This window comes from Rhinolophus sinicus, chromosome 10, assembly GCF_057876585.1.
Source record: "Rhinolophus sinicus isolate RSI-liver-muscle chromosome 10, RSI-T2T, whole genome shotgun sequence".
NCBI lineage: Eukaryota > Metazoa > Chordata > Mammalia > Chiroptera > Rhinolophidae > Rhinolophus > Rhinolophus sinicus.
In genome coordinates, this window is record NC_142510.1 from 7,860,848 (window position 1) to 7,883,979 (window position 23,132).

General features: G+C 54.2%; 2 protein-coding genes and 1 pseudogene across 2 annotated transcripts; all 3 read left to right on the plus strand.

The window, feature by feature from the left end:
* Positions 1–4,491: 4,491 nt before the first annotated feature.
* Positions 4,492–4,790, plus strand: PRM3 (protamine 3). Its single transcript, XM_019714055.3, is given in 2 exon segments — positions 4,492–4,732; positions 4,735–4,790. Coding segments are annotated over 2 exon segments (297 nt in total).
* Positions 4,791–6,456: 1,666 nt separating this feature from the next.
* On the plus strand, positions 6,457–8,698 carry LOC148756832 (zinc finger and SCAN domain-containing protein 4-like; annotated as a pseudogene).
* Positions 8,699–19,765: 11,067 nt separating this feature from the next.
* On the plus strand, positions 19,766–21,871 carry SOCS1 (suppressor of cytokine signaling 1). Its single transcript, XM_019714058.3, has 2 exons — positions 19,766–20,215; positions 20,776–21,871. Exons 1-2 carry the CDS (start codon positions 19,867–19,869, stop codon positions 21,453–21,455), a joined length of 1,029 nt encoding a protein of 342 aa, XP_019569617.3. The 5' UTR covers positions 19,766–19,866; the 3' UTR covers positions 21,456–21,871.
* Positions 21,872–23,132: the final 1,261 nt, after the last annotated feature.

The following is a 23,132-nucleotide window of genomic DNA, read 5'->3' on the forward strand; positions in this document are numbered from 1 at the left end:
GAGATGTCATCTTATCTCCCCTGGTTGGTGACAGGGACAGCCTCGCCTTGCCCTCCCCAAGGACCTCCCACATGCCCATATATGAACATGCTGTGGGCAGTTCTGGCCATGGTCTGTGAGGTACAGGTCTCTGTGAGCTCACAATGCCCGGGGCCCGCCCGCCCGTGTCTATAAGAGGCCCAGGAGGCAGCCCCTCGCTTCACAGCCCTCAAAGTTCCACCTGCTCACAGGTTGGCTGGCTCAGCCAAGGTGGTACCCCTGCTCTGAGCAACCAGGCCGACTCTATCCAGCACCATGGCCAGATACAGCTGCTGCCGCAGCCAGAGCCGGAGCAGAAGCCGCCGTCGGAGAAGATGTCGCAGACGAAGGAGGCGCAGCTCTGGGAGGCGGAGGAGAGGTAAAGGGGAGGGCAGTCGGGGAGCTGGGTGGCGTTGGGGGCTCAGCCCATGCTGAAATTTGCTCTCCCCACTCTTGCGCCCCACAGCGTGCTACCGCCGCTACACTGTGAGGTATAGAAGAAGACGCCGAAGATAAGATGTTAAAAGGCACAAGCGAGCAAGCCCACCACCTTCCGACCTGAAGTTTAGCAGCCTTTAAGACTCTTGCCACATCTTGAAAATGCCACCATCCCAATGACATGAACAGGAGCCTGCTAATGAACAACGCCGCCTGTCAATAAACGTTGAAAAATCACTCTTGTCTCTTTGCCTTAAGAGGCTCGGGAGAGGAGGGCTTGGGGCTGCTGGGAAGAGGGGACATGAGTGACAGTTGTCACACTCTTCTGACTACCAAGTCACAACCCAAATCTGCCTCCCCTTCCAGGTCCCCTTCCAGGGGGCACAGGGGCTGGGTCACGCTCATTTCTGAATTGTACCTCTCCCTACTCCTTGGGTCTGTGGCTTTCTGATGGCAGCTAGAAATGGACCACAGAAATTTGTGCAAATGCTACAGATTAGGGCTTACTCCCCATGGCCCCACCCCACAGAGCCGGGGAAACTTTTACCAGCTCAAGCTCGTCACTGTATCCCACCGGTTCCTCAAAGTGCCCCCAGGTTTATTTCAGCCCAATGGGTCACTTGCCCAGGTTGAGCTAAGCTTTCACATTTAACCTTCAGCTCTGTGAAGGAGGAAACAAGGTGTCCTACCCGTCTCATCTTCATCTGCCCACCCAACCCGTTATGATACATTGGGGGCTTGGAACCCCAGTGAGATGTGGAACAAGGCACTTGAAAAAAGTCTTCTTGCTTCTGATTCTTTTCATGATCTCACGGTGGCAGAGCAAAGTGCAGGGCATTTCACCCGTGACCGGGAGCCCTGAGACTGACAGGGCTTAACACCTCAGAAACACCACGGCCATGACCTCCAGGTATCGGGCACCATGGTGTACAGGTAGTCAGACTGCTTTCGTCACTTGTAGGCCTCACGCTGACCTAGCAAGACAGGTATGACCCCATGTTTTCCATGACCCCAGTTAGATGACAGACGCCTGGACAAAGACCACCCCCTCCTTCCCGGGAAAGGCTTTACACACAGACCCGCCTGGGCGCTGCAAGAGCCTTCCAGGGTGAAATTAACACCAACGGCCACTGTAACACATTACCATAAAATTTTATTATCTTACAGAATTCCAAAATGGGTCTTAGGGGTGAAAATCAAGGTGTGGGCGGGGCTGTGTTCCTCCAGCTCCTAGAGGCCCCACCTCCATCTTCAAATTTCCCTGTGACCTTCCTGCTTCCCTCTCATCTTTTAAGGACCTATGTGACTACATCTGAATGAGCTGCCAATCTCTAGATCCATTTCTCAATATTCCCAGGCTCGGGGATTAGGGTACGGACATCTTAAACCTACGATTCCACTTCTGGATTTTAAAGGGATCATGAAAGCACAGGGAGATGTCTGGGAAGGGGGTGGAGGGCCCAGGGCACGGACCCTGAAGCCCAGCCTTGCCCCTTATTTTCAGAGTGACCTTGAGCAAGTCACTTAACCCCTCTGTGTCTCAGTTTCCCCCATGGAAAATGGGGGACGTAACAGTAAGGAGTAAATATACGGAAAATAAATGAATGCCTGGCATGTAGTAACCACTAGGTGTGTGCACAGATAAACAATAATGCAGAGTCCCACCCAGACTGTATGGCACAGCCCCTGAGGTGGTGGCTACATTTGGATTCCCACTGCCTAGGTGAGATGAGAGCTTATATTTGGACAAGAAAAGGTTGGTGAGGGTCCCACCTGCTCTAAGGGACCGGGAACATCTTTTACAGGCCGGGAAGGGGTGGCTTGCCCCGCTGGGCCCGCTGGCTGTGGGACCCTGCTCTGTGTGACGACAATGGAGGGTGGGGCCGCCGAGTCACATTGGGGGCCCCCTTTATATACAAGTCCCCAAAGAGCTGCTGGCAGACCAGACCAACAATAACAGCAAGAGCAGGTAGGCAGGCCTTAGCCCTCCTCCCCTGCCACCAAAGCCAGCTACAGCCTCGGCCTAAGTGCCTGACCTGTGGTCACAATGGTCCGACACCGCACGAGGGGTGCCAGTGAGCACCCACAGCAGGGGGGCCAGGAGCAAGAGCAGGAGCAGAACCCAGAAGACATCCAGGACGAGGGGAGGATGCTCAGAGGCCAGTATCGCTATAGACGCAGGCACTGCTCTCGAAGGCGGCTGTACAGGGTCCACAGGAGACGGCGCTGCTCGAGCCGCAGGCGCCGCAGACGCCGCAGAGGTTTGGCTTGTCCCTCACTCTCACTCTGGGCCTGGCACAGAGGGGCAGTGGGAAGCTCGTGAAACCCCGGGACCCTGCCCCATCTGACCGTCCCCAAACTCCAGCCCGACCCAGAACCCCCAGACGGCCTTATAACCACAACTTTCTTGTTCAAAAGGCTGCAGAAGGAGGAGGAGAAGATACAGTAGGCGTCGCTAAACCTCCCTGGGCCCGTCACACCCCTGGTTGGAAATTAAGGAAAAGTTACCTGCCAAAGGACCACCTCGTGAGACCACAGCAATCCCCCCACGCTAGATGCCCAAGCCCCAAGCCCCCAAGTTCTTGAGTCATCTGTCAAATAAAGCTTGGGATAAGAAACTTGCTGGCCTGTGAGGGCCTCCTTTACGCAAATGGCAAACATGGCTTCCCTTCCTTGAAGGGGCCAAGGGAGGGGTCTCCGAGCATGGAGTGTCACCTGCGACATCCTCCATCACCCAGAGCCAGGGCTTGGCTCTGGGCCTTTCATGCTGCCCAAGGCCACAGTATTCCACCTTGACCTTCCACATCTCCAGGGGTCTTGAAGTAAGGCCAGGCTCTCAACCTGAAGAACCTTCACGGGTGTTGGGTAGCTGGGGAAAGTGTGCGGAGATGGGGAGCAAAATGCAAGGCGTGGAACTGTGTGAGGTCTGTACACAGGGCCCCGGGGTCTGCAGCTTCTGGGGGCTCCTCATCGTCCTTGGGGTTCCTTAGCTGTACCCGCATCACTGTCGTTTCTGCTTCCACAGTCACACGGCCTCCTGTGGGGACAGAGTCCCAGAGAGCAGTTTCTAGGCTCTCAGCCTCGCATGGGTGGTGGTTGGCCATTGGTTGCTGATATAACTGCTCTGACTGCATTGGTTGGTCGGTTGGCTGGTTGGCAGGCAGAGAAGTGGATGGAGGATTGTGGATCGTGTGGGTCCTACTTCATGGGTCTCGCCCGGCAGCCAGCGAGAATACAGTGGTGTGACTCCCCTACCTATGGCTCCGTGGGTGTTCCTTTTTGGCCTTGCCACATCCTGTGTTCTTATGTGGGGAGCGGGAGCTGAGACCCTGCACGACATCTTGCATGATACCTCCTCTGTGAAATGTCGGTCTACCTCTTACAGGGACACTTAGGATGGCACTTAGGGCCCACCTGGCTAATCCAGGACACTCTCCCCTTCTCAAGTCCCCTCCCAAAGATCCTTGGGGGGGGGGCATTATTCAGCTTACCATATCCACTGAGGATTTGGGGGAGAAAACTGGCAAGCTCTGATTTACACGTTGGAAAATGGATACCAAGGGAACTTAAACTCCAACCCCTCTCCCATGCTGAAGTTGTATTATATGGGAATGTGTAGCTAAAGAGAACCGTGACACCAAAAGTTTAGGAGCCGCAGTCTTTAAAGGGTGATTTCGGAGGATGTGAAAGAGGCAGCAGGGTTTCCTTTAGTTTTATGGAAGGATAGCTTGCACCGAGGGCATCATAACTCCTATCCCAGCTAAAAGGGAGGCTTCTGCCAGGGCAAATGAGACCAGGCAGACAAGGCAAGCTGCAGGGCAAGGAGCAGTGGTGCTGGCCCAGTATTCTAGAAGCCTCTGTCCTGCCGTGTCGGTAGGGGGAGCTCAGTGGGGCGTCTGGTGGCTGAGGCTTGAGTGAGGGTCAGCCCACACTCAGGGATCTAAGGGTGGGGGGCCCCTTTGTGATGTAAGCGCTCTGCTGCACGGCCTTCACCGGCCTCCCCCGCCCAGTCCAGAGAGGCAGCCGAAGCCAGCAATGGGTTCCCGCTGTGCCAAGCTCGGGACCGGCCACAGCCGGGGCCATGAGTCCTCCATGAAGAAGCTCGTGGCCTGCGTGAGTCAGGATAACTTCTCCTTGTCGTCAGAGGGCGAGGAAGAGGAGGAAGAGGGAGAGGAGGACGAGGGAGAGGAGGGAGAGGAAAAGGAGGAAGAGGAGGAGGAGGAGGAGGAACTCCCGGTCCAGGGCAAGCTGCAGCTGCTGGAACCTGAGAGGCAGGAGGGGGCGCCGATGGTGAGCGTGAGGCCCAACAGAGCCCTGAGCCCACACACTCCTGACCCCCGCTGACCAACAGGAAGATGGGCCTGCTGCTGTTCCCGCGAGAAGAGCTTTCAGGAAAGAGTCAATAAAAAGTCTCCAAAGGAATTCTTCTCCTTTCTGGTCTCCCCAGCCCCGTGCCCGCGGTACCATGTGCACGTGCGTGCGTGTGTGTGTGTGTGTGTGTGCATGTGTGTGTGTTTAGGGAGTTTGAAGGGCAAGAGTCTGCCCCTGCTCCTGACGTCCAGCCAGAACTTCTCACAAGGGCCACTCCCTGTGACTTCTCAGCCGCCAGCCCTACTTTGAGGGTGGACGTGTGGTAGCCTGGGCTGGAAAGTCATCCCAGGCAATCCCATCTCTGGTGTGTGTGTGGGGCGGGGGAGGAAAAGGGGGGTGATTCCTCCCCGAGAGCACTGATGGGACAGTGTATACTCTCAGCAAAACCCCCATTCCACGGCTCTAGCCATGGATGGTTCTTTCTTTCTTTCTTTCTTTCTTTCTTTCTTTCTTTCTTTCTTTCTTTCTTTCTTTCTTTCTTTCTTTCTTTCTTTCTTTCTTTCTTTCAATTTATTGGGGTGACAATTGTTAGTAAAATTACATAGATTTCAGGTGTACAATTCTGTAATACATCATCTATAAATCCCATTGTGTGTTCACCACCCAGAGTCAGTTCTCCTTCCATCACCATATATTTGATCCCCCTTTACCCTCATCTCCCACCCCTCCGCCCCCCTTACCCTCTGGTAACTACAAAACTATTGTCTGTGTCTACGAGTTTTTGTTTCTCGGATAGTTTTCGTAAAGAGCCCTGGCTTGGGAGTGCAGCACGCCTGGGTTCAAATTTCTTTCTGCTCGTGATGTGACCTGGAGCAAGTCACTGTCCATGTCTGAGCCTGGGTCTGTCCCTCCCTGTTTAAGGGTGAGGTTAAGAGCTACCCGCATAGGTCAGTGGGTCAGGAGAATGAACTGGAACGTAGTGGGCCCAGGCCTGGCACACAGTGAGTGTTTAAGGTGGGTGTTGCTGCTGGAGTTATGGAGCCTCCATCAACCTCACTGGCCCTGGCTTGGGGATCAGAGTACATGGGGTCTGAGTCCTTCTCAGCCAGGGATTCTTCTGCTGCCACCCTTACACTCAGGGTGACATCTGTGTCCCCAGAGGCTCTGCCTTTATCCAGGGATCTGGCTGTGGGGGCAGAGCCCATGTCCTCATTAAAGCAACCAGCAAAGGAGCTAAAGCAACCAGAGAAGCTGCCAGACACAGATGCAGAACTCAGACCCTCTGTCCCCTCACTCGGGCCTCTTCACGAAGCATCAGAATGTGATCTCCACCCTCTGCCCTCAGCAGTTCCCCCCACGCACAGCCATCTGGGCCTGCGAAGGAGCCCGATCAGGGCTGCTGGGGATGGGAAACAGTATTTCCAGAGAAGCCTCAGCTTTTTTGCGGGTCATGTGTCAGGGATAAGGCGCGGCCTTGGGTTTCTCAGAGGGGAGGCTTCCTGGCAGGGCGAGTGACATGTGGGTCCCTGATGTCCGTGACTCCCACCCCACCCTTGACCTAGTAACTCCGTCAGCCAGCTTTGTAGTTTTGGTGCAAGTGCCACAGGCCCGCATGCCCATGTTTCACCCAGCAAACACCTGTCGCGCCCCTTCTATGTGCCCAAGATGAATAACAGTCTCTGTCTCACTATGCACTCGAGGGTGGGGACGTGGGGAGTCAGCAGTGGTGGAGGGGAGAGGGTTCAGGGACCCAGAAAGAGTCTTCGAGGAGTAGCCCGCAACCAGCCCCACTGTGCCCACACAAGGCAGGGCTGTCAGAACAGAGCGGCATGTGCCCCTCAGAATCCCCTCGGACCCCTTAGTGACCTCAGCAGGCTAAACGAGATGGGGCCAGACCTAGATGTGAATCCCAGCTCTGCCATTGATTAACTGTGGGACTCTGGGATGGTTCCTCCACCGCTGAGCCTGCTTCCTCTTTGCAAAATGGAATCCTCATACCTGCCTCCAGGGTTCAATAGTTTCTTAGGGCTGTTGGAAGAAGTGATCACACACTTGGTGGCTTAAAACAACAGAAATGTATCCTGTCACATTTTGGAGGCCAGGAGTCTGAAATCAAGGAGGCGGCTGCCCCCCCTCCCGGGGGGGGGGCGGGCTTTGTGGCATCACTGTCCAGCTCATGGTGGCTCCAGGCTTTCCTTGGCTTGTGGCTACATAACTCGAGTCTTAGTCTCTGCCTTCACGTGGGCTCTTCTCCCGGTGCGTCTTCTCTTCTGTTTCTTAGAAGGACACTTGTCATTGGATTTGGGGCACACCTGCATAACCCAGGATGCGCTCAAGATCCTTAATTTAATTACATTTGTAAAGATGCTTTTTTTCCAAATATGGTCACACTGACAGGATCCAGGCTTAGGACGCAGACTTTTTTTTAAGATTTTATTGGGGAAGGGAACAGGGCTTTACTGGGGAACAGTGTGTACTTCCAGGCCTTTTTTTTTTTTTTTTTTTTCCAAGTCAAGTTGTTGTCCTTTCAATCTTAGTTGCGGAGGGCTCAGCTCAGCTCCAGGTCCAGTTGCTGTTGCTAGTTGCAGGGGGCGCAGCCCACCATCCCTTGTGGGAGTTGAAATGGCAACCTTGTGGTTGAGAGCCCACTGGCCCATGTGGGAATCGAACTGGCAGCCTTCGGTGTTAGGAGCATGGAGCTCTAACTGCCTGAGCCACTGGGCTGGCCCCAGACATATCTTTTGGGGGCCACCCTTCAGCCCACTACAAAGGGTCACTGTCAAGTTCCAGGACAAAGCTGCCTAGAAGGAGGGGAGACCCGGAGCCCAGCCACTTAGAAGGTGTTCAGTAAGTGAGGGCGGTTTTCACCACGAGGGATGGAATATGCTTACTAAGAAATAAGCTAGAATAAAGCAGGTGACAGCAGCAGTCCAGGATTACCCAGCTTGAAGTTCAGTCCTCTCGAGGAGGTCCACATCCACAGGCAGGGACAGGAAGCCCTCTTTTCTGAGAAGATGCCTTTAAGTGAAGTCATTTTTCATCTAACAAAACAGTTGTCCACAGAACTCCCAAAGGGGCAACCACGGGGACATCCTTCTGGATTCCCCAAGATATTTCCCCGGAAACAGGACAAGGAGACGAAGATAAAGTGGTGGCAACATTTCTTTGAAAAGTTGCCAAGTAAATGACAGTATTACCACCAAGACAAACATCCTCCCTACTCACTGCTAAGAGCCATCCTAGGCCTCAAGAGGGTGGCATTTCTTTAGAGAATCCACTCAGCTCAAGAGCTGGGCTAGGCACCTCCCAGGGAGGGGCCCTGAAAGGACCCCCATCAGGTGTGGGACCCCCTTATGGAGGTGGGACCAGCGTTTCTTATGGTGGCCAGACCAGGTCACCCCGAGCCTGTTCTCACCCACCAGAGCAATGCGGAAAACTCTACCTGTGGGGAACACCAAGAAAGACTTCACAGAGCCCCCCAAAATCATACAAACATGAAATGTGTCCCAAAATTTTGACGTGTTTCTCTCAGTTAAAAGTCCACCAGAGAAGACACAAGAATGAAAAGACAGTTACTTGTGCCGCGTGTGACAAAAGCTTCCTCCAGGCCTTAGACCTACACGTGCATCAGAAGATTCATGCAGGCAGGAGAGAAGCCTTCCAGGTGCCGTGCGTGCAAAGTCCTGCAGCCACAGAACCAACCCTCTGGCTCAGAGAACCCACGCGGGAGAGAAGCCCCGTGTGTTCCCGGCGCCAGAGACGCTGCCGCCAGCCATCCACCTGGCACGGCCACCTGAGGACACAGCAGAGAACTGCCTTCGGAAGTGTTTCCTCCACACCGGATGCTTCCTCGGCTGCAGCCCCGACGTGATGTATGAAACTATGTCTGCGAATATGTGTATTTCCACAGTACTTCTCTATTTAGAACATATTTTGTAAGTTCCCGACTATATGTTCCACTGACTGTCTTACCCCAGTAAAATGTAAGGAGGGCAGGGAATTTCTCACCTATATTCACTAAAGTATCTCAGGTGCCTAGAAAGTGGCTGATACATTTCGAATGACCAATAAATATCTGACAAATAAATAAGTAGCAGATGATAGCAAAGCCTCATAACAAAAGACGAAGTTATGCATGAGCAATAGCGGGGGAGAAGTAGACGTGGGCTGGGAGGCCTGCCAGGGGAGACGGGGTGGAGAGGAAGGGATATCATGGGGGGGGAGTGGAGAGGCGCAGGTGAAGAGCGGCCACGGGTGTCAGCCAAGGCGTGGGCTGGGGGCACTGCTGTGTGCTCCCACAGGGTCTCTTTCATAGGTGCTAGGAGGTCTGAGTGGGGCGGGTCTGATTCCAACAGCAGGTGGGGCTTCAACAGCAGGGAGCGGGGTAGAGGTAGGAGGCAGGAATCGAAGGAAGGAAGAGTTTTCAAAAGCATCCTTGACAGGTATACCAGGCTCACAAGAACACCAGGAAGGAAGGAATGACATCCCTTTGTCCGATAAGGAAGCCAGGCCTAGAAATGACCTCAAAATCAGGCATCAGTATAAACTGGGGTTGAACCTGGCTCTAAATCTCCGGAAGTAAATCTTGCTGTGGAGGTGGGGTTGCCGGGCAGGTCCCAGGACCATTGGGTCACTCATCTTTCACCCATCGGACAAGCCATCCAATCCCACTCACCTATCTATCCTCACGTCAGGTTATCTATCTTATCAACCACCCGGTACCCCCCAGCCAACTATCGCTGGGATCAGGGCTGTGCTCCTGCTTCCAAGCTGCCTGGGTGGCATAAGAGAAAGAGCTAGAAGGCTTAGACACCATTTATTGAGCTCTTACTGTGGAAAGGCCCTGAGCCAATTGCTGGACATAGATTCTCTCATTTAAGTCGTCTGACGCACCCACTCTACAAAGACAGGGAAACTGGGACTTGGAGAGGTGAGTGCCCAGGTGAGTGACCACCAGAAGAGGAAAAAGCAGATGTGGGATGTGGGTCCAGCTTGCTCCAACCCAAGGGTCCCTGCTCTTAACCAACAGATGGGATTACTCCAAAAGGCCACTGAAAGCCACCCTGGGGGTTAGGGTGAGGGGTAGGGGGCTTTGTCCCTGCTGGGCCATATCTGTTACACCCCCGTGGCCTGTGCCATCACAATCGGCCCCAACTATATAACCGGGGGATGCCAGGCCTCTATAAAGCTGGGTGTGCTATAGAGGTGGAAAAGGAGGCAGCCTCTGCCCCCCCAAGCCTGGCCTTCCATGGACACCAAGGCACAGAAACTTCCCATCACCCACACGCAGCCCCACAGCGGCTCTCGGTCCCAAAGCCACACCTGCAACCATTGCAGCTGCAGCCTCCACTGCCAGAACTGCAGCCCGAGTTGCAGCTGGAGCCAGAGCCAGAGTTACCGTCTAAGCCGGAGCAACAGTCAGAGCCCGACGGGCCGCTGCAGCCCACCTGGCCACCAGAGCCAGAGTCCACGATCGAGCCCGCTACCAAAGCACCAGAAACACACAATGCAACCCCACCACTGTTCCAAGCGGCCCCCCACCCATTCCCCCCGCTACCCCAAGAACAGAAAGAACGTGGAAGCAAAGGTGAAGAGGAAGGTGGTCAAGAGGAGCCGGCGGGTGTACAAAACAAAGAGGCGGAGCTCAGGTACCTTTCACGCAGGGGGGGAAGGGCCACAGGGACCCCCAGCTGGACCTCGGGGGCAGTGAGGTGAAGGCCGCAAGGAACCACAGGCGAGGTGAAGAGGGAGAAGAAACGATGGCTATTGCGTATATGATGCATTGCTGGACCAGTTCTTCAAATATGTTGGGATGAGTTGATTGGACAGGTGGCAATTAGCTCAGAAGGATGGGTGGGTGAATGAGAGGTGAGCGGATAAGGAGAAGGGAGGCGAGGTAGTGAGATGGGTGAGAGAAGGGCTAGGTAGCTGCTTAAGTGGATTGATGGATGGAAGATGCGTCCAGCTGAATGATTGGGAAGTTTGGGTACGGTTGGAAGGATGTGGTTGGTGAACGGAGAACTGGTTAAGTGATTGTTGGCTAGGTAGGTGGGTGGTCAGATGCCTATGGACGAGAGAATGGGTAGATGGTTACTTGGATGGATGGAGTAATAGAGCAATGGATGGAAGAACTGATGTTTGGACTGAAACTGGATGAGTGGTCCGGACACAGCTGAAAGAATTAAATGAATGTTGGATAAAAAGACTGGGTGACTCGTGGATGGGTCAAGTGGATGGGATGGATGGATGGAGTCACAAAAGTCAAACGGAACTTGGCAATAGTCTTAAGCTCTATCCATGCCCCATCTGTGATTACAAGCGAGCAGTCCAAGGCCCAAGGAGGGGGTGGGTGACTTCACGAAGTACAAGTGTTAAAGGGTCCCTTTCCCATTCCTATCACTTAGGGAAGAAACACAACTGAGATCACAGCCACGGCTTGTTCCTGTGTGGGTTTCATCCAACTGAGAAACACCATCACACGTCAAATGCTGGAGGGAAGAAGGCAGACTTTCTGCAGGAACATGTTACTACAGTGATTTCTATGCAACGATGATTAAAGCTTGGACACTGGAGGACGAGCCTTGAGTCAGCATTTTGATTTCACTAAAGGCGTCACATGTTTGGGGGCCTGGTTTGGAGGCACCGCGCAGAAAAGAGGTTGCAGAGGGAGCAGGGACATGCCTTGTGATGGGACCTACTGAAGTGTAAGGAGCCGGTGCCAGCACAGGGGCAGAAATGAATGGCATTTGGCATTTGGGCTGAAGGAACGGGGCGGAGCACGGGGAGGTGGAGGACGGCGCAGGTGTGGAAATGACGGTGTCTGCTGTGGCAGGGGAGGGACCGGAAGGGGGTCTGCGGGGAACAGATACATATCAATCCATTAGGACGAATGTCATCTTGTAAGTGAATTGCAGCTCAGTAAAAATCAAGTCTGAGTTTTGCAGGATGGGCAGTGGCATGCAGTGGAAGGTCCTCTTTCAGAGCTCAGCTGTGTGGCCTTAGCATGTCATTTCCTCTCTCTGGGCCCCAGTTTCCGCCTCTATAAAGGAGGTAGCTGAAGTGTCTCCTTGAGGGGTCACTGAGCTGATGACCATGCAAGCGTCCAGTAGAGGGTCTGGGACACAGCCTGCATTCAGTGTGTCCCCTGACCTCCCCTCAGAGCAGAGCAATGTTCCGGGTTGATACACGTCTGAGAGGGTGTGGGTCAAGGACCGAGGTAGGCTGGGGAAATGATCATTTGTTGAGCACCTATGAGGTGCCAGATGCTTTGAAGTAAATGTTTCCACTGAGTCCGCACACCCTCAGCAGGAGGCATTACTGTTCCCACTTTACAGATGAAGCTGAGACTCAGAGGTGAAACGATGTGATCCAGGTCTCCTGGCGGGCAGGTCTGAGATCAGAGAGTCATGCTTTGCTCCAAACCTCCTGGTTCCCTATTTAAAAATGTAAAGCCACATCACACCATGATCGTCACCGACCCGACAGTGTTAGAGTTTGGGGAGTGCTTCTAGGGAACGTGTTTAAGGGAGGAGGTAGAGAAAGAGGGTCAGAGGATAAGGTCAGAGACTTTGAGCACCACTCACCAAAGGACCTCCCTATTCCCTGAACAGTGTCCTTTTATAATATGATCACTGGAGGCAGGTAATCTATTATAGAGATATGAACTCTATAACAGAGGAAGTGAACTGGGACTGGTGGTTTATGGACCCTTTAACCCCACATTTCCCTGAAACCAACACACAGAAAAAAAGTGGCACAAACATGCACAGACACCCAGTAACATATACAAAGAAAATGCCATTCAAACTTATTCAGACACAGAGACCTAGGGTCACACGAGGATTCCCAAACACACACACACCCATCTGTACACGCAAGCTCTCACATGCCTCCCGTCCCGTACTGAAACACACTCAAGCTAGCATTCATAGGTTTCCACCCTCACAGTCAGACACATGATGACAGAGGAAAAACATCAAACCACAGATTCATTCTTTCACTTGCTTGGTTTGGGGTGGGGCAGCAGTAGTTTGGGGGCAGGCCTGCTGGAAACCCAAATTCAGGAAACAAACAAGAGGCCCCAACTCAGCCACTGAGAGGCTATACAGATTCTGCAAGCTTGCCTGTCTGGTTAACGTCAGTGGGGTACTGGAGTGAGGTGAGGTCTGGTAAACAGACACAGCCCAGCCTGTAGTTGGCACTGCCTGCTCAGGTGCCTGGGGTACTGTCACTCCTGCAGGCCCTAGATGACCTTGGGGGTCCCTGTACTCCTAGGGGAGGAGGGAGCAGTCAGAGAAGAGGGTGCAGAGCCGGGCTTGAGATGCCCGTTTGTGTTATGATTCAGGAGGAAAAACACCTCAAACCACACAGACCCAGATTCAACTCCCAGCTCCCCCATTCCTTCGCTGGGTGACACCAAGCCTGTCTCTTAACCTCTCTGAGCCTTATCTGCATCTCATACTTTGTGAAGAGGTCCAAGGGGCCATTGCTGCATCCCCAGTACATAACACGGTCCTGGCACATATTACCATTTCCCCCCGAAAATAAGACCTAACAGGAAAATAAGCCCTAGCATGAAATTTCAGAATGACATCCCCTGAACATAAGCCCTAATGCATCTTTTGGAGCAAACCTTAATATAAGAACCAGTCTTATTTTCGGGGAAACACGGTAGGAGCTCAGTAAATATTTGTCGAATAAATGAAAGAGAATGCAGGCATTAAAGCAATGGTTAAGATGCCACTTGTGTACCTGTTCAATGGACAAAACTGAAAAGAGTTTGAGAAGAGTTTGAGAATAACAAGTATTGGTGAAGGCACGGGGAAGCAGATATGGTGAAATGCCCTGCTGAGGGCATAAGCATACACAGGCATGTTGGTGGGCAACTGGCCACGTCTATTAACATTTAAAGTGTACACAGTGTTTCTCACACAGGTGCCAAGATGTACAGGGAGGTGCAGGGATGGTGGCAAAAGCGAAGAACTGGAAACAACCTATGTGCCCATCCACAGGGGATGGATAAATGAACACACAAGGTTCATTGAGGATGCAGTTTTTAAAAAGAACATCATGTTTTTTTAAAGAATGAAGTTGGTCTATATGTGATCTATCCAGGTTGCCAGGATATATTGTTGCGTGAAAGAGCAAGATGGAGAAAGATATAGCATTTATAGAGGAAAAAATTCTACACAAAGCAACACTATTTCTACAGGGGGAAATTCAGGTATTTAAATGCATAAAAAAAGATCTGGAAGGACACAGACCAAGCTGGTGCCTGGGGTTACGTCTGGGGAGGGGAAAAGTTTTATTTTATACGAGGAAATAAAAAAAGAAATGAAGGAGAAAAAAAGAAATGAGCATCAGTGAAGCATCTAGTAGGTGCTCAGCCAAGGTTTGTTAACTCTGAAAAGAGATAGTACAGGAATTTTGACTATAAACTCTGTGGCTGCAAAGTGTTATCTTCTCTTAAGCCAATGGCATCAGGCCCTTTCTGGACTCATCACCCTAGGGCAGAGAGAGGCCAAGACCAGCCCATTGCCTTTCCCCAGCCAAGCCTCTGCTTACAACCACCAGGATGGCATTGGGAGACTTTCCTGTTTAGCTTAGGCTCACCTCTGGCCACTTGCCACTCAGGACCTCACGGTTTTGTCTCCAGGCCTTTGCCTGTACTGTGCTCTGCCAGGAGTGCTCTCCGTCTCGTCCCAGGGCTAAGTCCCAACTGTTCTCTAAAATTCAGGTCAAGGATCACCTCTTCCTGGAGCCTGCTCAGGGCCCCGCTGGCTTAGTCAGGTGCCCCCTCTTGCATCAGCAGACACTGTGCTTCCCAGAGTCATGGGCCACTGTCAAGTCTGCTGCTGGTTTGTGTGCCCTGAAAAAAGATGGCTCTTCCAACTGACAGAACCAGGCCAAATTCAACCTCTTGCCATGGCACCTGCCACTCTCAATAGCTTTCCCACAATGAGGGGCCAATGAGCTGAGCTGTCATCCTGTCCCCACGCCCCTCTCTCAATGTCCCCAGCCTGCTGTATCAGTTCTTGTATCTAGTCTCATAGCTTTTGCAAATTCGTTTTACCCTCTACGCCAACTGCCAATGGTAACTGCTACTGCTTCTGGCTGTCAGCTGCTGAGATCTAATTTGCCACTTCTGTGATGGCGTAGGGTGGGAACCAGATCGTTTTATTAGCACGGTATGTAAAAATAGACCAAAGAGGCTCCAAGTGAGGTCCTGTGGGATTTGCTGATGAAAAGGCACTGAGACTGCCAGTTTGGGCTTTGTGACAGTTCTTTGAGCCACTGGATTAAGTCCATTTGCCTCAAGCCACAGCACAAGTGAGGGTGGGGGTGGGGAGCTGGGACGGGCACCAGGTGTGTCTGGATGCCACAACCAGTACTCTCAGAAATCCTCCCTCCTGCCCTTCTGATTTTGGAGCTATTAACACAACAGGAGCGACTGCTTTCTGAAAGCTGGTTAGCACCAGCTACTTCCCATCTGAGCAATCCCTCCTTTCTTCACCTGTCACATGGGGATAAACGGGCCTGCTGGAAGGTTCCCATCAAGTCTCCCCAGCATCGCCCAGGAGCCCGCCTGTCATCACATCTGAGTCCAGCCACCAGCTCAGTCATCACTTCCTGGCCTCCAGGCCATGTTCGCCTTGGACTCTGCACAGCTCTCCCCCGGCCCCCCAAACGCATGAGCTTCCCTGCTGTGAGGAGGGGCTGGGACTACGGTTTACCCCACACAATGAAGCGGAGCTCCCCAAAACACGCTCACCACGTTCCACCAGCTCCCTCTCTTGCTTTTCTCCTTTGGTAAATGGCAACACGTAATTTCCACCCCCACAGAACCATGAGGAAGCGTAAATCAGACAAGATACCAAACAATGGTACCAGCAAATGGTGATCCCTTTCCCAAGGTCTCCCGGGGAGTGAGGGCTGCCCCCCAGAACTCAGGCCTTGGACTCCCCGAGCAGTGCTCTCTCCTACAAAGCATGAATGGCCTGGTTCTCCCTTAGGACTGTCTTTGCACCCATTTCAGGAGGCTGTTGGTGCCATTCTGGGGGTGGGGGGCTCAGGGACAGTCGTGAGGTGTGTCCCAAGGCCCCTACTGGAAGTCATCGCGGCTAAAGCCCCAGTTGTCCAGAAGCTCGGTAGCCAGAGGGCTCTTTCACACTCAATCCTACAGCGTCTGCTGGGCTCTAAGGGCTGTTTCCTGCAGTCAGGGTGAATTCCAAACCCTCCTGTCTCCCAGCAAGGCCCACAAGGTCAGCGGACCCAGCCTCGGCCTCACCCCTGCACTCAGCGCTCGCTCGGTACAGCAGTCTCCTTTCTGATCCTTCAGCACACCTCTTACTCCCACCTCAGGGCCTCGGCACTGGCTCTTCTTTTGACCTGGAGTTCTCTTCATTCACTCAACTCCCATGCCACCACCTCCAGGAGGCTTTCTCTGACTGCTTCATCTCACTCGTCCCCCACCCCAAAATACCTTGTGGCTCCCATTCTCCGTTTATTCCCCCCAGAGCGCTTAACATGATTTGACATGATGCTATGAATTGACTGTCTGTCTCCCCTAGGTCTGCTGGAAGACCCCTGGGTGCCCCGTGTTTGGCAGACATTAGATACTCAATAAATACCTACTGAATAAACACCAAAGTAGTGAAATAAATGTCATTACCTCTATCTTGCAGATGAGGAAACTGAGGCATATAAGAAGCTTGCCCCCAGCCACGTGCTTATTAAGTGACCGATGTAAACCCAGGCCAGCTCACAGCAGAATCTACAGCCCACAGCTCAGGGCTCCCCAGACGCAGACTCCCATGGGAACCTCGGCTCCCCTTCGTGTTAGAAGGGGGGCTGAGGAGAGCTGGGGCAGAGAACAGTTTCAGGATGACACGTCTTGACCAGGGGCTGCTTTTCCCAGCAGGACTTTGCCACAGCTGGAAAGAGAAACTGAAAAACTGACTGGCCCTTCACTTCTGGACTGCCACAACCTTCCCCGGGGCAGCATCAAGAGGAACCATGCCACTTCTGGCTGCGGCCCAACAAGCTGTGGACATAGGGCTGGCTCTGTGACAAGAAGTCACGTGTGCTAAGCACATTCTCTGCACCTGACACTGCTTCAGATTTAGCAGGCATTGCTGCCCTGTGAGATACAAAACTTCCAGGGCCCATTTTGCAGATGGGCCAAAAGAGGCCCAGAGAAGGCAATCCGCTTGCCCAAGTTCACACATCTGGGAAGCAGTAGGCCTGGAGTCCAAAGGCAGCCCATTCTTGCTGTGGAGTCTGAGCTCCTTGGGGCTCCCATGCTGCCTAGCTTCCTGTGAGTCTAGGGCCCATCCTCCAGGGAGAACAGCCCAGGAGACGGATGCTTGTCAATCAGCATATTTCTTTTTCCCTTTTGGCTTCTGGATTTGGTTTCGTTTTGAACCCAGCACCTCAAAAAATGAAACTGAAGCTACATTTGCTATTGGTCGTGAAGAGAACCCACGTGGGTTTAGCAACTGGGGCCTGACTAACCACAGCTTTCACAACCAGGATCTACTCAGGGTGGAGGATGGGTCAGTCTCACTGTGCAGGCAAGGAAACAGACTCACAGGGCCCAACGCCACGGAGGCGACATGGAGGCTTAGATGCCAAGACCTGGAGCTCCCCAAGCTTATAAAAATGAGAAGCAGACCTGTCCCTACTCCTCCTCAGTTGTGGCTAAATGATCCACAATGTGGCTCAGGGTCCAAATGAATCTCTGATTTCTTTGGCATCTACTGTTTTCCCAGCAGACAGACCAGGATTTGAGATCACCCGGTCAGGGGGAGCGAGTTTACAGCACAGTAGACGAGGGTGAAAACTTGGGGGTCCAGTATCCTGGGTGTGACACTTGGTTCCACCCCTTTGACAAGTGACAACCCCTCTGAGCCTCAGTTTCTTTACCTGTAAAATGGGCAGGCTGGATGGTTGTGCACAAATCCAATTCAAAGGACTATAAAGCATTTAGCACAGTCAATGTAGGCTAATACATCACAGGTATAAGTACACGAAATGAAAAGACTCCACAGGGATAGGTTGGAGGGTTGCAGCAAGAGGGGGGCCAAGAGAAGGAGGCTCCAGTCCCCCGGGAAAAGGGGTGGCTCTCCCAAGACGCCAACGAGGCTGTCAATGGGGGGTGGGGATATATGGGCCATCAGATATTTATAGATTTTCCTCTGCCCAGTGGCCTGCCAAGGAGACATGTTGGCAGGATGACAAGTCATGCAAGAGCCAGCCCAGCCTGGCCACCTCTGGGCCTAGACCACCCCCACCCCCCAGCTCAAGTGAGAAGGAAGTGGCACCCTGCCCCACGGCCAGCATCCAGGCCTGGTTTGCCCTGAGGAAACTCTCCTCCTTCTACTTTGCCTGTGCCGCCTGGACTAAGGCTTCTGAGACGGGCGTAAGGAACAAAGCCACGTGTGTGCGGGCTCCGACATGCTACCACACCCACACGTGACCAACCCATGAGCTCTCACTTAATACCTATGGGAGGTACTATTATTATGTTTCACAGATGAAGAAACCAAGGCAGAGGAGTTAATTACATGCTCAAGGTTATAAGGCTACAAAGTCGCCGAGGTGGATGGAATTGGAACCGGGATAGTCTGGGTCCACGGTCCGGCATTTCACCACTACTTTGTATTTTACCCATCACCCACCATAGGGTGCAGTCCCTAGTAGGTGCTCTGGAATGACCACCACACCTGGCCACTGGCACGTGCATGGCTCTGTATCTTCTCGGTCACCCCCTGCATGAGTGCATGCGCACACACACGCATGCACACACCACCCAGGACTACCAACACTAGCTGCTGTCACACACAGATTCAGGTTGCCAATGGGGTCCTGAGCAAGACTAGTTCTGGGCTACCTCCTTGTGTTCAGGAAGAAACACAGGGGGCCTGGGGCTTGCCTGGAGGTGGGGAGGTGGGCAGGAGGGCCTGGTACCAGGGCTTTCAGAGGAGAGGAGCTGGCTAGACTGCTGCCTGAGAGCTGCCTGTAGAGGGCAGTGTGTGCCAGCGTGAGGCCAGCCACCATGCCCCCAGTCTGTCCTGCCTTGTGTGTGACCCCTCCAAACTCGGAGACTACTCACCCACCAGCCTCAACCTTCGTTTGTTTTTCCTTTCCTTTAAAAAGACATGGACCAGCCAGGTACCTACTCCGTGCCTTTCCACCAGACAGGATCATGGATCACACCCAAAAGTACAAATTACAGCCCACACCACCCACCCTCATCATCCCAAACCCCAGGTATGAGTGCCTGCTGGAGAGAGATGCTTGACAGAGCAGCGGGACGGGAACCTATAAGGAAGAAGTCGAGGGAGAGGACGGCTGAGGAGGAGAAAACAAAGTAGGTTTTGGAAATCATCACATCTGAAAACGAACCATCTTTTCACTGGGCTCCAAAGTGCGTTTGGTGGTGCCCAGATGCTCCTCACCCCAAAATAAAAGCGAGGAGGGTGTGCTTCCTCCGGCGCTCCCCATCTGCCAATCACTGCAAATCACAGCCCCTCCCCGAGCCTCAGTTTCTCCCGCTGTCGCGCAGGAGGACTAACCACGGCGGGAGGGGGCGGGGGGAGGTAGCCTGGCGGGGCCCCGCCCGGTTTCTGAGGAACTCGGCCCGCTGCCGAGGCACTCCTCTTGCGCTACTGAAGGGTTCCTCCGAAGCCTGTGGTCACAAGCTGCCGCTTCCTGGGAAGCCTAAGCCAAGACCAGGGACAGCGACGGGCCGAGAGGAGCGCGCGGGGGTGGGGGAACCGCCGCTGAGGGTCCGGGACACCCGGGCAGGGAGACGGCGTGAGCAGTACCGAGGGGTCCGAGGCCGGGACCTTCTGGCCGGACCCCAGGTCGGGTGGAGGAGTCTAGTTCGAGGGGAGTGGAGGACAGAGATCTCACGAGATGGGTGCTGAGACACCTGGCGGGGACAGGGGTGTGTCACGGCTAGTCCGGAGTATTCTAAAGGGCTTGGCGGCAGAAATCTGAGATCGGGAGCAGAGGGAAAAAAGGATAGAGGCGCCAGGTCCCAAGGGTGCGTAAGAGAAGCGGCCAGGAGGGTTAGGGGTGGGGCCAGAGACCTTGATGGAGGGGTCCTCGGACAGGTACGTGGCTAGGTCAGGGAAGGGGGCCTCTGCCCGGAGGGACCAGGTGTGTGCAAAGGGTCGAGCCGGTGTGGCCTCCACCGCCAAAACAGAAACCGAAAGTGGCGCGGAAGGACCGGGCCTGCAGGGGGTGGAGTCAGCAAGGGGCGGAGCCTCCCAACGCGGGCCCCGCCCCTCAAGCCGGTTTAAAAGACTGGTGCAGGGGCGGGCGCGGAGCAGAGCGAGCTGCGGCCGTGGCAGCTGCACGGCTCCCGGCCCCGGAGCATGCGCGAGAGCCGCCCCGGAGCCCCCAGCCGCCCCGCCCGCGGCGCCCAGCGCCCCGCCGCCAGGTGAGCCCGGCACCGGGCAAGGAAGCGGGAGGGAGAGGGGGTAAATGGAAAGGAATGGACAGCGGGTGTCAGGCCGGCCTAGGGGGCTGCGTGGTGGGGTTGCGGCCACCACGCCCCTGGCCCCCGCCGGCCCCACCCTGGCAGCACCCCGCGCGTGGGGATACCGCAGCGCAGCTTTTCTCCTGCTTTTGCCCAAATCGCCCGGACGAGGCGCCAATCCCCGGCCTGGCCAGCAGGCGGCGGCCTCGGGGCAGCGAGCCGAGGGCCGGGTGGCCAGAACCCGGGCAGGCTTCCCCCTGGCACCTCTCTCCATGCCCCCCCTTACCCAAACTCTGAGCCTCCTGGAGGCTGGACTCCGCCCCCAACGAGCCCCCACCGCCTGGAAGTGCTCCGCGGACTGGGAAGCCCATTTTCTAGATGAACTTACTGAGGCTCAAAGGGGCCGCGCCGACTTCGTTCTATGCCCTCTGCCCGTTAGGGTCATCGGCTCAACCTTAAGCCCCACACCTGCCCAACCCCACCCAGACTCTCCGCTCACTGCCTCTGTCTCCCCCCATCAGCGCACCCCCGGACGCTATGGCCCACCCCTCCGGCTGGCCCCGCGTGTAGGATGGTAGCACACAACCAGGTGGCAGCCGACAATGCAATCTCCACGGCAGCAGAGACCCGACGGCGGCCAGAGCCTTCTTCCTCCTCCTCGCCCGCGGCCCCGGCGCGCCCGAGGCCCTGCCCCGCGGTCCCAGCCCCGGCCCCGGGCGAAACGCATTTCCGCACGTTTCGCTCGCACGCCGAGTACCGGCGCATCACCCGGGCCAGCGCTCTCCTCGACGCCTGTGGCTTCTATTGGGGGCCCCTGAGCGTGCATGGGGCGCACGAGCGGCTGCGCGCCGAGCCCGTGGGCACCTTCCTGGTGCGCGACAGTCGCCAGCGGAACTGCTTCTTCGCCCTCAGCGTGAAGATGGCCTCGGGCCCCACGAGCATTCGTGTGCACTTCCAGGCCGGCCGCTTCCACCTGGACGGCAGCCGCGAGAGCTTCGACTGCCTCTTCGAGCTGCTGGAGCACTACGTGGCGGCGCCGCGCCGCATGCTGGGGGCCCCGCTGCGCCAGCGCCGCGTGCGGCCGCTGCAGGAGCTGTGTCGCCAGCGCATCGTGGCCACCGTGGGCCGCGAGAACCTGGCGCGCATCCCCCTCAACCCTGTTCTACGAGATTACATGAGCTCCTTCCCCTTCCAGATCTGACCGGCCGCGCAGGCAGCATTAACTGGGGGGCCGTATTATTTTTTATTATTAATTATTATTTCCCTGGAACCATGTGGGTGCCCTCCCCACCTGGGTTGGAGGGAGCCGGTGTGTGGGGGGGCGAGGCGCCTCCCCCTCTCGGCTGGAGATGAGGCTATAGACCCCTCCCCACCTCCTGGGGGCGTGTCCCCCTCCTGGTGCTCCCTCTGGGTCCCCCTGGTTGTAGTAGCAGCTTAACTTAACTATCTGGGGCCAGGACCTGAACTTGTACCTCCTACCTCTTCATGTTTACATATACCCAGTATCTTTGCACAAACCAGGGGTTGGGGGAGGGTCTCTGGCTTTATTTTTCTGCTATGCAGAATCCTATTTTATATTTTTTACAACCAGTTTAGGTAATAAACTTTATTATGAAAGTTTTTTTTTAAAAAGAAAAGGTTTCTAGAGCGTGTGCTTTGGTCAGAGGTTTTCCTTGGTTCTGCACAGGTCCGTGGGAGCGGGACCCTAAGACTGACCTGTTTGGACGTGTGTGTGGCTCATGTTCTATGAGTAAGAACCCTGCTTGGTTCCCCCCACAGCTCTCAGAAGAGAGGAACTGTGTCTAGTTAAAATGGCAGCTCATGTCTGAGCACTTAATGTGTGCCAGGACCTATTTGGAGCTTTACATGCTTCATTTTCCTTTAATCCTATAGAGACAATCTATGAAGCAAGGCTCTTTCTTATCCCCATTTTACAGAAGAGAAAACCAGTGCAGGGGTAAATTTGTCTGGTCATTCCTGTGTCAAAGAAGACACTTGGGCCTTTTTCAGCTGTCCACCCAGAATCTGTTTGAAATGGATGACAAAGAGGAAATTTCATTCTGTGACCACAACAACTTTCAGTAAGGGGGGCAGTGGGAGCTGAATGAGCTTTTGGAAGGAGTGGCACATTCTGAAGCTCAGCATCAAAGAAGCCATATTTTAGATGGGATGGGGGATACAGGGTTAGGCCTGACTGCCTTCTTTCCACCTTGTTCTGTCTTGTGTACTTCTTGGTAAATGCACGACTTGGGAGTCAGAAAGAGGCTTTGTGGTCTGGTGGCAGGAGGGCCTTGCTGGTGGCTTTGGGCAATTCCCTTTGCCTCTTGGGGCCTCAGTGTGGACCTCTAAAATGGGTTTGCTGGAGGAGGTGGTTGCTGGAACCCTCTGCAGTGGGCATGAACCCATCAGAGAAGGTGGTGATTTCAGGAGCCTGGGGAGGGAAGGCTTGTTCCAGGATGCTTATAGGGCTGGCTTGCATCCCCAGAAAGTCCCCACCACATGGGTTTTATGGCTACTTCTGTGTCTGTGGAAGGCCTGACAGGTAAGCCATGCTGGTAACTCAGGGCTGCGCTGCCAAACCGGGTGAATTGAGTCATTTTCAGGTTTAGGGTTAAGCAATGTTGCACTTTATTTTTAGAAGTTGGAATGGCCTTCGGCAGCCTTGGATATGCTTATAATGGAGTGTCCTAATATTTAATAATACCTTTCACACTTGAAAGTGCAGCATAAAATTAACTTGAGAGCTGGAGCTGCCCGGGCTTGTCTTAGGGATTAAATAGGTTCCAGGCCTCAAAGTTAAGGATGGCCAGGAGAGAATTAGGATCTCAGAGAGTTTTGGCAATTTCATCCCTTAATAAGGTAGGGTGGGAGGGAAGGA